This window comes from Sminthopsis crassicaudata, chromosome 4 (genome assembly GCF_048593235.1).
Source record: "Sminthopsis crassicaudata isolate SCR6 chromosome 4, ASM4859323v1, whole genome shotgun sequence".
Classification (NCBI taxonomy): Eukaryota; Metazoa; Chordata; class Mammalia; order Dasyuromorphia; family Dasyuridae; genus Sminthopsis; species Sminthopsis crassicaudata.
Window position 1 is genome coordinate 352,831,415 of NC_133620.1, and position 16,611 is coordinate 352,848,025.

Sequence of the window (16,611 nt, forward strand, 5' to 3'; positions counted from 1 at the left end):
AATACTTCATTAAATGATTAGATCCTTTGAGTACAGCTAAAGGAAAGGAGTCCCTCTTTTGTCTATGTCATGGAGGGGATGGCCATTAAAGACCCAATCGAATGAGTCCTCTTGGATTTGTCCTTCCTGGTGAGAAACAGAACATATGCAAGATTCTCTGCCTAGTTCCCGTCCAATACATGGAAGCTTGGTGAGCTTTTTTCTTGCCATGAGTAACTGAAGAGTTGGTGCTATGTAGTCACTAGAATTCTTTTGGCTGGCTAGGGTGCTAGAAGGATATATGAGTCAGTAGGCACTGAGTCAGACTGATATGCCTTTTTGAGAGGCAATAAGAAATACAAGAAGTAAAGAGAGCTGCCAAGCAGGACATAAGGCACACCCACTATCCACCCATTTGTCTATGAATACATGGATACTCTATTTCTTTTGTGTTTAGTCTTTCCCAATCTTAGGTGAACAAACATTCCAAGACAATTATCAAGACCATCCAAAGTTATATGAGGTATAATCAGCAATCTAAATCAGGAGCATCTGAGTCCAAATGAGTCAGGAGAGCAGCCAAGCGACCTGCTTGACCCAACCCAGCAATGGATTGATCCATAAACCAAGACGCTAAACACTGCAAAAAGATTTATCCTTGCTGAGCAAGGGAATGACTTTTTCAATGGCCCAAAACACCTTGGTGAAAAAAATCACAAAAGGAAAAAAATTACTCCCAGAGCCAAAAATTATGAGGTAAACCTTAGCTTGTTCTAACAAGCTCTGTATATGTATGTCTTTATGCTTTAAGTTGAGCCCACTATCCCAGGCACAATATGTGTGTATTGAGGGGAAAGTGCAATCCCAATTTGAGGAATATTTCATAATTTTTATCTTTGCTATAGCTTTTCAATAAGTATTTCTTTTATAGGAACTAATTTGTATCCACTGTTTGATTGATATTGGATAGCATATTGAGTGGGGATTCATGAGTGACAGTACTAGAAATCCTCAAATCCTTAGATTACCCTTAAAACCATGAAAAGAAGTGTTTTCCTATCTGGGAACCTAAACAGCTAGTGCAATGTGAATTGTAAGAGTACTATTCCTATAAAATAAAGGTTTTGGATTAAATAATCTTGAAAGTGTCCTCCTTCTTTAGATATGATGATATGACCTGTGAATTAGAGAATCCTCTCCTACTTACCTCAATAACTTTAGCATCTGACTCTTAATTTTCTTTGTCCCTTTTTGATGCTAATATAAATGTCGATAACCAATAAAGAGAAATTGGTTTCGGGTGGTGGTGAACAAGGAATCTTGGAGTTCATAACTGACAAGGAAGGGAACACCCAACAGAATATGATAAGTACCATAGGCCTTGAGGAATGGCTTTCAAAAAAGTCAGGAGAAAAGTAGGTAGAGACATAATGGCCTAAATTTTTCAAAGTTAAATTTCTTGATGAGAGATCAGAGGCTCTCAAGAGGAAATAATAATAATAGCTAATAATTAAGGTTTACAAAGTGCTTTGCAAACATTATATCATTTGATGCTCACAACAACCCTGAAGTTGTATCTATTATTGAGATAGATGCTACTATTATCCCTATTTTACAGATAAGGAAACTGAAGCACGGCATTGAAAGGCTACATAATTTGCTTTTTTGCTATTCAGTCTCTTCAGTTGGATACAGTTGCACCCAGTTACACAAAATATTCATCAATGAACTTAGATTTTAAGAATAAAAATATTTGTTGTTCAAGTCTCCAGAACTATATGAATGACATCTAGAAGGTAGGGAAGAGAACTGAAAAAGTTGCCAGATGTGATTGCTGAACTGTTGTTGACAGTTGTCATAATTTTCAAAAACAGGGAAGAGGATAAATTCTTCACACAATGAGTCAGTAAACCTGACATAAATATTTGGTAAACTCCTAGAATAGATAATTCAGAGATAGTTCTTAAGTCTTGGGGGAGAGTGATCATTAGGAGCTAGAAGGGGTTCAAGCCAGAAGGATGTCAAACTTGTCTAATTTTTTTTTAGTGGATTACTAAATTGGAGGGGAGACAGCTACTGACTCAGGATAGAGCCCTGGGCCTGGAGTCAGAACCAGCCTCAAACACTTCCTACTGGACAATTACTTCATCTCTGTTTGTATGACAAAATGGATTCACTGGAAAAGGAAATGGCAAAACACTGTAGGATCTTTGCCAAGAAAACCCCAAATGGGGCTATGAAGAACTGACACAGCTGAAGCAACTGAACAGCAACAGATTGTAGGAATGCTATGGACCAGCAGTTCTCAAAATGTGGAATCCTTGGGCTTCCTTAAGACTAGAGGTATTCTAGTAAATGTTTAACAACCAGCTCTCTCTCCCTCCAAAAAAAATGTATTCAAGACATACTTTTAAGTTTAACCTGTATTATTAACATTTACTCTATCACTTTCTTAAAGCTAGAAAATCAAACTCTAATTTGTAGTATTTGGCAATTTCCAAAATATAAACACTTGCAATGAAAATTTAACAATAAAGCTGGCTCCAGGACACCTCTATCCAAGATGCTTATTTAGGGTTTTTTTGTAAAACTACTTTCATAATAATATTAGGATGTTTCATTTCTAATACAATATATATCAATAGATATAACCCATGGTCTTGGATTCTCAATACTTTTTAAGAGCGTAAAGACCAATAGAGATACTATACCTTTGTAATAGGATTGATTTTAACCAACTCCACAGATGAAGATATTAAAATAAAAAATAAGGGGCATTCCATCACTTAAGAGATGGCTAAATGAGTTATGGTATGTATTGGATTACTTGCTGTCTAAGGAGGGGGATGGGAGAAAAGTAGGGAGAAAATTTTGGAATACAAGATTTCACAAGGGTGAATGTTGAAAACTATTTTTGCATAATTTTGAAAATAAAAAGCTATTTTTTAAAAAATAAGCAATGGTATATGAAAATAATTGAATATCACTGTTCTATAAAAAATGATGAACAAACTGATTTTAGAAAAGCCTGGAAAGATTTACATGAACTGATGATGAGTGAAACAAGCAGAAACAGAAAAATATTGTACACAGCAGCAGCAGGATTGTGTAATGATCAACTATGACAGATTTGGTTCTTCTCAATAGTTCAGTGATGTAAGCATTCTCAGTAAACTTTGGATGGAAAAACACCATACCATCCAGAGAGAGAACTATGGAAACTGAATGTAAATCAACACGTTATGTTCACTTTTTTTTTCTCATGACGTTTCCCTTTTGTTAAGATTTTTCACTCTCAACAAGATTAAATGAAATATATAAAAATGAATGTACATGAATAACCCCAAAAATGTTGTTTTACATGTAACTGGGGAAAATAGAATAAATTTGTTAAAATAAGGGGCAGTGATGAGGAGTCACTAGATTTAAAGATTTGTTTATACCCTATATCCCTTAATTCAAATGTGAAAGTTCTTAAATGAATTTAAAAGGGAACTTAGCCATGATTTTTGTTGGTTTAAAAAAAAAAAAAACTTTAGCTCCTTATTTCTTGGGTTACTCTAAGCAAGGAAAACAGTATTGATAAGAACCTAATAGCTTGTAATATCAACGTTTATATAGCATTTTAAAACTTGTAAAGTGCATTACAAATATTATTTCATTTTATCCTCACAACAATCCTGGGAATAGGTATTATTATTATCCCCACTTTATAAATAAAGAAACTGAAGCAAACAGAGCTTATGCAACTTGTCCAGTTTCATACAACTAGTAAGTGTGTGAGGTTGGATTTGAATTCAGATTTTCAACACTACTTCACCAACCGCCTCATCCTTAAGAGGATATCACTCTAACTTTGGAGGAGAGAGGAAGGGACAAGAGGAAGGTATTTTTTATTTTTGCCCTTCCATTGGCTGAGTTTGGAAGTAGAGATACTCTACCAAGCAGGAGACATCAGCTCTCTTAGGAAGCAGAGGTATACCCTCTTTAGGCAGACACTGACACAGACAACCAGAAGAAGCTCCAAGGAACAAACCTTTGGCAGCCAAGAAGGGAGCTGACCATAGACTCAAAAGAGAATCATTCCCAGAAATATACAATCACATTAACCCTAGAAAGTGAGTGAATCCTACTAAGTATCTAATTACAGAGTAATAGTCAACTTGGAGGGAAGTCTCTAGTAGATTATCTGAGGGCTTTGTTTTGGATTTATGTTGTTCAATATGTGTATCAGTGACCTGGATAGAGACAGAAATAAATAGCTTGCTTGGCAAAATTTAAATGGTGCAAAGCTTGGAAGGATAGCTAAAAATATATTGTATTACATGAGTAAAGAATTGTGAGGATAATGAGATGCCAAAGGTTCCATGATTGCATTGAAGAGGGTCTATCTTCCAACAGTGCAGATTACAATCCATCCGTATCTTCTCATCCTGTTTCACTGTTGTATATTCTCCCATAAGTCTGCCTTCCTCTAGCTCTTTTAATATTATATGAGAGACAGTGAAGCACACAGGATAACCGTCTATTAGTCCTCATTCTTGCTTCTTTTCCAGTCATACATTTCTCAGAAGCTAGGTGATACAATAGACAGAAGGCTGGACCTGGAGTCAGGACGACCTGAATTCAAATATTGACTATTCCTGATTGTGTGACCCTAGGCAAGTCACTTTACCTTTGCCTCAGTTTTCTCATCTTTAAAATCGGGATAAAAACACCTATTTTCCAGATAATAGGACCAATTGAGATGTGTATAGTGTATTTTTGCAACTTCAAAGAGCTATATAAATATTAGTTATGATGATTGTAGCTCAACCTTTGAAAATTATTGTTATAAGTAATTTTTCTACCATAACTAGAGGAAATTTATATGGTCATTATTTTATGAATGACTAAATAAGAGTTAAGCTGCCTAGGGAAGCAGCTGTTCTGGAGCTGCCAGCTACAGACTGAATTGTCTATGTCTGCTGCTTCAAAGGCGGTCTGGTCCTATCCCTCATTTGTGTTCTGACAGGTCAGGACCAGAATCTGACTTTAGGCACCATGTTATTATTATTGTTGACACTTGCTTACAACATCCCTGCTCATGTGGCTTCAGGTCATTGATAAGATTTCCCCTCTTCTCACCACTGTCATAGCTCTCTTTCCCAGGATCACCTCTGCCACTTTGGACTTTTGTATTTACCTGCTGTTATCCCTAAACACCTATCTCTACTGGCTTTCCCAGCATCCCAGACACATTTTTTGTACAGTTCTGGACTAGATGGTGATTACATATACTTTTGTTTTCTCAGATTTCTTTACCATTGGTTTTTCTGGGACTCTTTTAAGGTGTTTGCAGGAATCACTTCACCAGCTCCTTCTTTTTCTATTTGCTCTCCCTTAGTGATCTTCTACACTCAGAGGCCTTAATTATCACCTCTACAGATGATTCCCAAATCTTATACTCCACAGAAGTCCTTCAGATTTCAGTCTTTCAGGCATCTCCATATTGGCTCCATTTGGAAGCCCTACTTGTATTTATCTATAACTAAATTAAGGAGCCTTTCCAAAAACCCCACACCTATCCCCCATTTCTCTTTCATAGTCCTTGAAACCCAAGACTTGACCTCAGAATTATTGACTGTTCAGTCTCCATTACCCAGCCCAACTCCCATCCCCATTCAATCCATTGCCAAGTCTTGCTGAGTAGTTGTATTGGTGTTGATTCCCATCATCTGTATGAACCTGGACAAATCATTTCACTTTGTTTATCTGTAAAATAATGTAGGATTAAATTATTGCTAAAATTCCTTCAAGTTCTGATCTTCTGTTGAATGAATCTACTTTGCTGATCCCTTTCTGTTCTTGATGGAACCATTTTAGTTCAGGGCTTCATTTCTCCACATTATATTCTCTTAACTGATCTTTTTGCCCAAAATTTGTCCCCTCTTCAATTTATCCTTCACAGCATTTCCCAAGTAATATGCCTAATATACCTTTTGATCTAGTTATTCCTTTAGTCCATACCTTTAGTACATTGCTTACCTTTCCAATATTCTTACACCTTATTCCCCAATATTCTTACACCATATTCAATTCAGTGACACTAGACAAGACACTCCATCTCTCAGCTCTTTCTTTCTAGATCTCTCCCATATCTGGGACACTGTCCTCCATTCTGACTACTGACCTTGAGTTCCTTTTAAGTCCCAACTAAAATCTCACCTCCTACAGGAAGCCTTCTCCAATTCCTCTTACTTCTAGAGCCTTCCTCTGGTTAATCATTTCTTAATTATCCTGTGTATAGCTTTCTTTGTATGCATTTGTTTGCACATTGTTTCCGATCAACTGGGCAACTAAGTAGCATAGCAGGATAGAGCCCCAGGCCTGGAGTCAGGAAGATCAGAGTTGAAATCCTTCCCTAGACCCTGGACAAGTCAACTATAATCTACCTCACAGAGTTGTTATAAGAATCAAATGAGATTTTTTAAAACACTTAGCACAGTGTCTCATACATAATGGTGTTATATAAATGCTTATGCCCCTTTCCCCAAATCCTAGTACTTTAAGGCCCTATACAATTTGGTTCCATCCTTATTTCACATTTTTCCCCTTCATGTACTCTTACTCAGATTAAACCAGATTACACCCATCTAGTGCCCCCTTCCACTTTTGTATCTTGATTCAAATCATCTGGACTTGAGTATGGTCCCCTCTTTCTGACCATCTCCATCTGTTGAATTCCCTTCCTTTTTCCAAGGCCCAACTGGAACCCACATCCTCCAGTGCTCCCAGATGAAAGTAATCTTTCCCTCCTCAAGTTCCTTACAATACTAAGTACTTATCTTGCATTACTATTATTTGTGGGGAGGGAAAGGAGGAACCCACGGGAAGTGTGTGCACACATCTTTTCCCTCATTAATCTGCGTTTCTTGAGGATAAGTTCTATATCTTTTTGTTCTTCAGAATCCAGTAAAATGCCTCACATGTGATATAATTGATGTTTGTTGAATTTGACTAAATAATTCAAGCTGTCCCAAAGAGGGAAAGGCTCTCTCAAGAAACAGTGAATTATCAACCACTGGACATCTTCAGGCAGAGGCTGGATGACCACTTGGAAAGAAAATTCTTGCCTCAGACATGGCTTGGACCAGATGTATAAAGGTCTCTTCCAACATTCCAATTCTATCTCAATTTTAACAGCTTCTTTTCCTCAGTTTTCAACCACCCCCAAGCATAGCCACATACTAGATCTCAGCATCACAAGAAACAGCTCTTCTATTCTCTGACTTAAAATCTTTGTAACTTCCATCTCTTTCACCTTATTCTCATCTTTATTATGTTCTTCACCCTCATTGTGACTTCCAAATCCCTCAATTTTTTCCTCTTCTTTACTTCCCTTGCCCAACTAGTGGTTCAATGGACAGAGCACCACTTCCTACTTATGTGTCCCTGGCTAAGTCACTTACCCCTGTTTGCCTCAGTTTCCTCATCTGTAAAATGAACTGGAGAAAGAAATGGTAAACTACTCCAGTATGTTTTCAAGAAAACCCCAAATGGGGTCATTAAGAATCAGACATGACTGAAAACAGATGAACAACAAAGCTTCAAGTAGCTCTGTGCTCAAACTACAGCATGCAATCAGTCATTTCATCATGCTTGTGCCAGAAGTCCCTTGCATCTAAACCTTTCTTTGTCCTTTACAAATTCCCAAGTCTGAGTAATCCCCCATTATCCTCCTCTCCATTTCTACTCTTTGACCATCAAACATTGCAAAAGTTGAAAATCTGTGCTAACTTCTTTTATTGTAAATCCATACTATCTAATTCTAGCTTGACTCTGCTGCAAGAGATGCTTTTTTAAAAATTATTCTTGACTTTTTTAACTAGTCAAAATATTTTGCATGCACCTTAAATTCTAATGCCCAGCCCAAGACTCCACCCCCAGGAGATGATCTCAGCTGCTGCTATTCTATTGAGTGATGAGAAAGGGAAGAGAAGGGAATAAGCATTTATCAAACACTACCATGTACCAGAAACTGTGTTTTTACAAATATCTCATTTGAGGACAGAAATCATCAAGCTGAAGTACCTTCAATTTATCTCTTTCACACCCTAAAATTTCTCAGCATTTTCACTTATTCCTTCCTTCCCATCTAAAATGAATTGTTCCTTTACCTATTCAAGAAAAACCTTTCTATCTGTGCAATGGATTTCAGTCTTTCCTGAGTCTTCCAAGATTTAGTCCTATCCATCCATTATCCTTTGTCTTCACTGTACCCCTCTTCTTCCTCTTTCCGCTGGTTCCTTCCCTTTTGCTTATAGATGTGCTCATGTTAGGCACAGGAATATAGGTTGAACATGTGATTTCATTGGTATAGAACTTCTCCCACACCGGCCATAAGCAAATTTCCTTCAAAATGTAAACTGACACTCTTGTCAGCAATTTATAACCTTAAAGTGGCTTAAAACACTGAGAGACAGTGATTTGCCTAAGATCACACAACTTACATTTTGTCAGAGGCAGGCCTTCAACCCTGGTCTTCCTGATTTCAAGGCAGACTTTCTATCCATTACTCCTCAAAACAAAATTCTTCCTTAATGCTGCCTTAATACTATCTTCTCTCTCTTTTCTTTCACCTTCTCAAAAGAGGGCTTTATACTCAGTGGCTCTGATTCACCACCCATTTACAATCTGATTTCCTGACAATCTGACTCTTTCCCATGACTCATTCCTTCAACAATAAACACATTCTCTATTGAAGTTACTTTTTCAAAGGTCACCAATGGCCTCCTAGTTACCAAATTCAATTCTCAAAGTTACTCAAACTCAAAACTTTTTGTGCTTTCTCTTTGTACTTTCTGTGTTTGTCAGTTACTACCTATGGTCCAACTTCTCAAATTGTGGTTTTCAACCCCATATAGAGTCCCATAATTAAATGTGGGAGGTTTGCAAAATTATGATTTATTATCAGTAAATGTATGATTTGTATACCTATTTTATATACCTAAATATTCAGGGATGCATAAAAATTTCTTGAGTCATGAGTGGAAAAAGTTTAAGACACCTTGACTTATACTATTATCCTTTATTTGCCACTTCCTGACATCAGCCTTGGCATTTAAGGCCTTCCTTAACTTAGTCCCAATCTATTTTTCTGTCCATATTTCACACTAAAGATATATATACATTGTGGTCCTTCTGAATTACTTACAGTTTACCAAACATTGTACTGTCCTGAATTCTTATCTCTACTCAAGTTTCCACCACCTAGAATGCCCTTACCATCCTCAGTTTATGCCTATTGAAATTCTATTTATTCTTCAAAGACATTTAAATTTCATCTCCATGAAATTTTGCCTGATTATCCCAAACTCATCCAGACTCTCCTTGAAGTTACTCAAAAATCTTCCTATCTACATTTATCTATTTTCCATCTTATTCCCACAAAACACTATTCCACACTTTCTCTTATGCCTCACCTCTATTACGAAAACAGAGGCTATCCAACTTCAAAACTCTTTAGCATCATCATCTATTCTTGTCTTCCCTCTGATCACTTCACTAAAGGTATTGATCCCATTCCTTCCTGCCTCTTCCAGAAACCCAAAGCAATAGTCATCCTTTCTCTTTCATCTCTCTTCAGTCTCTGATTTACTACTCACGCACTGCTTCTTTCCCATCTACTTACAAATATTCCCAAGAGTAGTGGTACAGTGGATAAGGGCTGGGTCTGAAGTCCAACCTCAGATACTTACTTACTATGTGACTCTGGGCAACTCACTTAATCCTGTTTGCCTCAGTTTCCTCATCTATAAAATTGGAGAAGGAAACAGATATTTGAGTCTCTCTGCCAAGAACACCTCAAATGGGTATGACTAAAAACAAATGAACAACAAACCTCAAAACTCCTGTTTTAAAAAAAACTAATATTTTCCTCCAAAAATTAAGTTTTTCAAAAATTTCATTTGTTGCCATGGCTCCAATTAACACTTCTGTGCAATCTTCTATACCTGCAGTTCTGACTTCTCTTTTAAAGTCCAGGTCTCCTTCTCCAGCTCCCAGAAGGGAAACTCTACCTGGATGTCCCACTGAAAGTCCTTATCTTTTCCCCTTAAATTTATTTCTCTTGACCTCACTATTTCTGTCTGTAATATCACCCATGGCTTCATATTCACACCTTTAATGGTTTTCTTTGACTCTTAATTTTCTCACAAGCAGTTATCAAATCCTGTTGGTTCCCCCCACTACTTCTCAAAAACATTCCTTCTGCTTTAATCCCATTGCTGTCACCCTAATATAGACCCTTACCATCTACCTGCACCATTGCAATGCCCTGCCCTATCAAGTTTTCCACTTATTTCGTCCACCTCCAATCCATGCATCATTTCACCATCACAATCACCTTTCTTATGCACTAAGATGTATACTACTATTCCATCCTAAAATTTTTGATGGCCCTTTTCCATCTCCACCTCCATAAGGAGACACTATACTACTTTTCCAGACTTATCTCACATTGCTCCCCAAGATGCACTCTGTGATCCAAATTGTCTATCCCTCTTCTCTCTGACCTTGGGCTGCACTCACATACTTCTGGTTTGGCTCACATTGTTCCCTAAACCTGATGCACTTCCATTCCCAAATGTCACTTCTTCCATGAAGTCTACTGACCTGATCACTCTGCAAAGTTGAAAAACATTTTCCCTTTCAGAGCCCACACCTAAGGCTAATGCCCTTATATAATAGTGTATTGTTATTAGCTAGCATTGAAGCCCCTAATTCAATCCTTATTATGGTATTTAGGAGACTCTGAATTTTTGAAGGCTATGTCAATGGAAGGGTCATAAGCTTTGGTAGGAAAGGTTCCAGGTGATAATGGTGCATCTTCTCATCTGAGGACCATCAAGTTGGAAGAGACAATTCGGTTGCACGTTGGTAGATTTTTTGGCCACAATTCTCAATGATTACTTACCCAAGGGCTTCACCTCAGTTTCAGGGGAGGAAGTATCCCCAAAAATACTAAAATATGTATGACAATAAGGATTGTGTCTAATCTCAACACAATAAGCTAAATTTACTACTGGTTATCCCTTCTTCTCTATTCCATTCTTTGTTCCTATATTGCTATGTAAATATTCTTCTCTCACTATATGTATCCTGTCTTCTCCATTAAACTAAGAGCTCACTTTACTAAAGGAAAGGACCTTCAGAGGGCAACTTTTTCTCTATTCTCTGGAATATCTTCCACAATTCCTAAATATACTACACAAGATCATTCAATATAAGGAATTTATTAATTGAAGAACAAAATAAATTTTTTAGGATTTTTTTTTTTTTTTGCATTTTGGTCTCCCATCTGTACACCTCTATGTAAGCTGGTTTTGGAGGTAATGAGGGAGTTATAGAACTTTGACCCTCTCTTGTTTCCTTCCCTCCCTCTCCAACCCCAGGTCTCCAAAGCAGTTGCTTTTCAGACTTTGGTATATTTGTTATTTTTATTCTTTGCTTTGGTCTATACAAAAAAACCAATAACCAAAAACTTACAGAGATTATAATCAAACTCTCAGTTCTTACTCCCCTCAGCTTCCCCAACCATTCCCAAGCAGGGCAGTGGGGAGAATGAAACAGGAAGAGGGAAGAAACCTACACCGCACACCAGAGAGGGTCAGTCAAGAGTATGAGTTGCTTCTCCAGGATCAGAGTGGTTACATGGGGAGGTGGGAGAAGAGAAGGAGCCACACACTGAACTCCTCTTATCAAGTAAAAAACCAATTCAGCATCTTAAAGTGAGGAGCTGAAAGTCTCCCAAAATGAAACGATTCTCCTTCTCTATCTGGGTCCATTTCATGTGGTCTGTCCCTTTATTTTTAATTTTTAAAATAGAGAAACTTTGAGTTTCTGAAATTTGAGTCCTAAACTCTGGACCGGGGATCAGAAGGGGACTGGAAAAAGCAAATTCAGAAAATCAGCACAAACCAAAGTTTCCCCAGGCTCTACCTGCACTGAGAGTTTGGAAAGGGGGAAAAGGTGCCTGAGTGATTGAACTAGGGGTAGGTCATTGAGGTGCACTAATGGAGAAGTGGAATATATATTTATATATATTAAAGCTTCAGGGGCCAAGGGAGGGAGATAAAGCCCCCAGGGTACAGGGCTGGGAGGGTAGGGAAGGGCAGGGTGTCAGGCCCTAGATCCCACAGCACTTACACATACCACACACACACACGCGCACACACACACACACACACACACACACACACATACATACACACACACACACACACACACACACACTCACACACACATATACATGGAAAGAACTAAAAATTAGTAAAAACCCTAAAGAGGAGAACCTCTTATGGGCGTGGGAGAGTGAAGTCCCAGCCACCCAGCTTGGTCCTCCACTCAGGCACTTTCTGTCTCAGTCCCTCACCTGGAGTTAGCCACTTAAGGATCAAGAATGATACCTGGGAGAGAAAGAAAAAGTGGAACAGTCACTGAACAGTTTCTTCTCCACAACATTCTTCCCTCCCCTATTACCCAGCCCCCAAAGTAGAGCACCTGGGCAGGTGTTCTACACCAGGAAAACTGCTTTTCTTTCTGCCAACTCCAGCAAGGTGGAGATAGAAAAGATTAACTCTCAAGAAGGAGACTCCAGCAGTAGGAAACAGAATGCTCTCTGTCTTTCTCACAGTAATCAGAAGAGTATAGATATGCATATAATAAGAGCTCTGTGTATTCTTTTAAAATGGTGGTTGTATATTTAACATGTATTGGTCAACCTGCCATCTTGGGGGGGGAAAGGAGGGGAAAAATTGGAACTAAAGTTTTGGCAATTGTCAACATTATAAAATTACCCGTGCATATCTGGTAAATAAAAACTATTATTATTATTATTTTTTTAAATGGTGGTTGTTTTTAATTATAAAAATAAGAGGATCTCAGAGCTTACTTTCTTGTGAGATCTCTGCACAGGAGAGATTCTCTCCCACTAACTCCATGCTTCTATTGCAATAAGGAAAAGGAAAAGGAACAACCCCCAAGGAAGAGATGAAGGGAAGCTTAGAAGGGAGAGAAGTGTTCTGGGCTAGGCCCAGATTCTATAAATCTAGAATAAGAAATTGGGGGAGGGGCATACCATGAGTGAGGGGCTGGATTAGGCTAGCATATGGTCTGCAGTAGGGTAGGGGGGCCGGAGACCATCACTGTAGGTGTCAATGGGGTAATCCCCATCCATGTCCATGTGCATCTCCATAGGGTCCAGGGGGCCATCATTTGGGTACATGGAACGGTATGTGGCATCCAGGTCTGAGAAAAAAAAAAAAAAAGGGCTCAGTTTAGGAACCTCAGCAGTCAGCAGAAAAGAGAATGGCCCCAGGAAGCTTCTGCCATTACCCTCCATCCCCTCCTATTCCATATCCCCTACCCACTTACTGCAGTACCCTACAGTTATTACTTGAGATATCAGGAGCCCCAGAAAAAAGGGAGTTAACCAGACATGATTTCTAAAGTGATTTGTCAGCTAGCTTTGGAGATAGGACACAGACATACAGCACACATATACATGGAAATCTTCTTCTGTGGGTCTCAGCCACATACTCACCCTCTTGGTAAGGTTCATTAATGGGAATCATGCTCTGGGCCTAGAGAAAGAGAAAGAGGAAAACCTAAGGTTCTGGAGTCGGGAGAGAGAAGAATGAACAAATGGCAGAAACAGCTGCCTCTAGAAATACTGGGCAGGTAGATGGATGAGGTCTCCTTGGAGGAAGGTGGGAAAATGCAACAATAAATTCATGGCCCTCTTCCCACTACAAATTCACTTCCCAAGTTAAACAGTAACTCTCCTTATGTTCTGGTGGCCCCCACCACAAGGAAGAGAGGAGAAAATGGAAGGGGCTGGACAGGATGATGAGAGTAGAAAAGGGGAGGGGAAGCTGGGGCCATAGCCCCTGACACTCACAGCCTCCCAGGCAGCTGGGTCATGTTTGAAGAGTGAATTTGTGAGCTCCACAGACACGCGCTTGCGGTAGTCTGGGTTCTTGTCCTCAGAGATACGGAACAGAACAGCAGCGGCATAGGTTGCTGGTACCAAGGCAGGAACACAGTTAGAAAAGAGGGGAGAGGAACCCGCCATCATGGCCCTCCTCCCCATCCATCAGCTCCTCCTCACCAGTGCCCTCGTTGCGGCAGTGCAAGAGCTCCATGAGTGGGGCCGAGGCCCCCTCGGCGTCGATGGAGTCGGCGGCCTCTTTGTCCTGGGCCAGCTCACACAGCACGCCTGCGGCCACCCGCTGGATATTCTCCACCGAGGAATACAGGAGCTGGGGAGACCAGACAGAGGCCAGAGTGGGATAGGGCCCTCACCGCCCTCTGCCTTCTGCTTCCCAAAGGCTCCTCCACATAGCCCCTTTCTCTCTACTTTCATAAAGCTGCGCTGGGAGGGAACCTTTCTTAAGGAGCAAGAAGCCCAAAGTTGAGCAGGTAGCTAAGAAAGGGGCCTTGGCAGGAGCCTCTGAGGTCAGAACCTAAGGGAGCTGGACTTCTGCCATCCTCCATATTTCCCACAACATAAGACTTTTCTTTTACTTGAGTAAAGAGTAGAAAAAGATAGCTTGATCACCTAAACTCACCTGCACAAAGAGAGGGATGGTGTTCAATCGGAAGATCTCCATGCGGTTCATGGGGTCCCGGGCAAGGATGTGCAGGGCACCGGTACAGCCTTCTACAATTTCCTCCATTTTTACACCATCCTGCAAATAATGAATTGGGTTAGAGAAGGGAGACAACAGAAGGATCCTCAGAGACCCAGCAGATGTAAGCACCACATCCAGAGACCCACAGTCTGTAGCCAAGCCATGCAGCGGGCACCCCACTCTGATGATGGGGTGGCCCCAAATCCCTTCTCTGTCCTAGGCGTTTATGGGCTTCTTCCCTCCAAGGAGCAGAGCTTGGGGAAGGAGCGAGGAGCAAGGGAGCCTTCAAGTCCACATACCGTGTAGGGCTGCTGTGTGCCTGCAGCCACATGGCGCTGGGCATCCTGATGGGCCTTGACCAACAACTGGACAAGGCGGGGGATGACTGCTGCCTCCTGCAGGGGAGCATGATTGGCAGGACACAGGGCCAGGTTCCTGATTAATCCAATAGTTGCCTGATTTAAAAAAATTTTTTAAATTTAAAAAGGAAAAGGGAAGGACAGTGAATATGAGCATTTTCTGAACATTCAGTGAATTGGTCATCGTCCCAGCACCAGAGCAGTAAATCCCTTAAATTTTTTTTTTTTTTTTTTGGTTTTGCCATTGAGGTTAAGTGATTTGCCCAGGGTCACAGCCAGGAAGTGTTAAGTATCCAAGGTCAGATTTGAAGTTGGGGCCTCTATCCACTGTGCCATCTAGCTGTCCCTCCTTTAAACTTTAACACAAGGTGATAAAAAGATTGACAGTAAATCAGATAACCTCATCACTAGATTTCTTTCTCTTATCCTTTTCCTGATCAATCACAGAGTCCATTCAATTCTACAAATATCCAATATATATTATGGGTTTTGCATAGTGCTGGGAATAAAAAGTTAAAATTAAAAAGGCAGTCTCTGCCTTTAAGGCATTTGTATTCTTCCATAGGATGTAACATGTACTTAAATAAATAAAGACAAGGTATCTACAAAGTAATTTTTAGGGAGAAAGAATGCTAAAAACAGGCTGGAAATTCATTATATCAAAGGTAACACACAAGCTATGCTTTGAAAGCTGATAATAATTCCAAGAAAGGGAGATGAGAAGGAAGTATATTACTTGGAAGCCTAAATAGGCAATGATATGAAGAACAGTGAACCCGCCATTTTGAGATGGTGGGGAAACACTATTGCAACAGCCCAGATGAGAGGTGATAAAGGCCTGAACTATGGTAGAGGCAGTACGTACAAAGAAGAAAACCAATGACTACAAGAGATGTTGGGGAGCCAGACTGACAGGACTTAGCAAATGATTGATGATATAATAGGATGCAGTGAGAATGGGAAGGAAGGAAGGATAAGTAAGATAAAGAAAGTGAGAGTTAAGGATGATCTCATGGTTGTGAACCTGGATGATTGAAAAGAATGATGATAATTTCAACAAAAACATGGGATGGGGTAGGATTTGGGGAAAATACAAAAGTTTTGTTTCAGACATACTAAACTCTGGATACCAGAGTAGAAATGTCCAGGAGGCATAAAGAAAAGCAGGACTGGAATTCCAGAGAGATTAGGGTTGGCTGTATAGACATATAAGTCATCAGATAAATAAATCCACAGGAACAGATAAGATCAACAAGGGGAAAAGAGCAAATAGTGAAGTGGACCCAGGCAGAGCCTTATGGGAAGGAGTGAGATCATGATATAGCAACAGAAACTGGAAAGATCCAGCTAGAGCAGGAAGGGGATAATCAAGACAGGAGTTTTACAGAAGTTGATGAAAGAGAACACGTCTTAGGGAGGGTGGAGGGAAGGGAAAGAGATGACTGATAATGTCAAAAACTACAGAGGGTCAAGTAAAGTATGAAATGAGAATGCTTCAAGGAATTTAGCAATAAGACATCATGGGTAACTTTAGAGAGAGAAGTTTCACCTAAGTCTTGGGATTGAAAGCCTGACTGCAAGGGATTGAGAAGTGAGTC

The 16,611-nt window shown here is 39.7% G+C and overlaps 1 protein-coding gene across 10 annotated transcripts in view; it reads right to left on the bottom strand.

The window, feature by feature from the left end:
- Positions 1-11,445: 11,445 nt before the first annotated feature.
- JUP (junction plakoglobin) overlaps positions 11,446-16,611 on the bottom strand; it is a 31,055-nt gene continuing 25,889 nt past the window's right edge. For 9 of the 10 annotated variants that reach the window (XM_074261508.1, XM_074261509.1, XM_074261505.1 and 6 more), the window contains exons 9-15: positions 14,954-15,109; positions 14,592-14,711; positions 14,132-14,282; positions 13,922-14,043; positions 13,565-13,604; positions 13,100-13,269; positions 11,446-12,428 (exon numbers count right to left, since the gene is read on the bottom strand). In XM_074261508.1, the coding sequence (XP_074117609.1) occupies positions 13,118-13,269; positions 13,565-13,604; positions 13,922-14,043; positions 14,132-14,282; positions 14,592-14,711; positions 14,954-15,109 (741 nt within the window). In that variant the 3' untranslated portion in view covers positions 11,446-12,428; positions 13,100-13,117. Of the gene's footprint in view, positions 12,429-13,099; positions 13,270-13,564; positions 13,605-13,921; positions 14,044-14,131; positions 14,283-14,591; positions 14,712-14,953; positions 15,174-16,611 lie in introns of all 10 variants that reach the window. The other variant, XR_012481216.1, reaches the window with a different exon arrangement.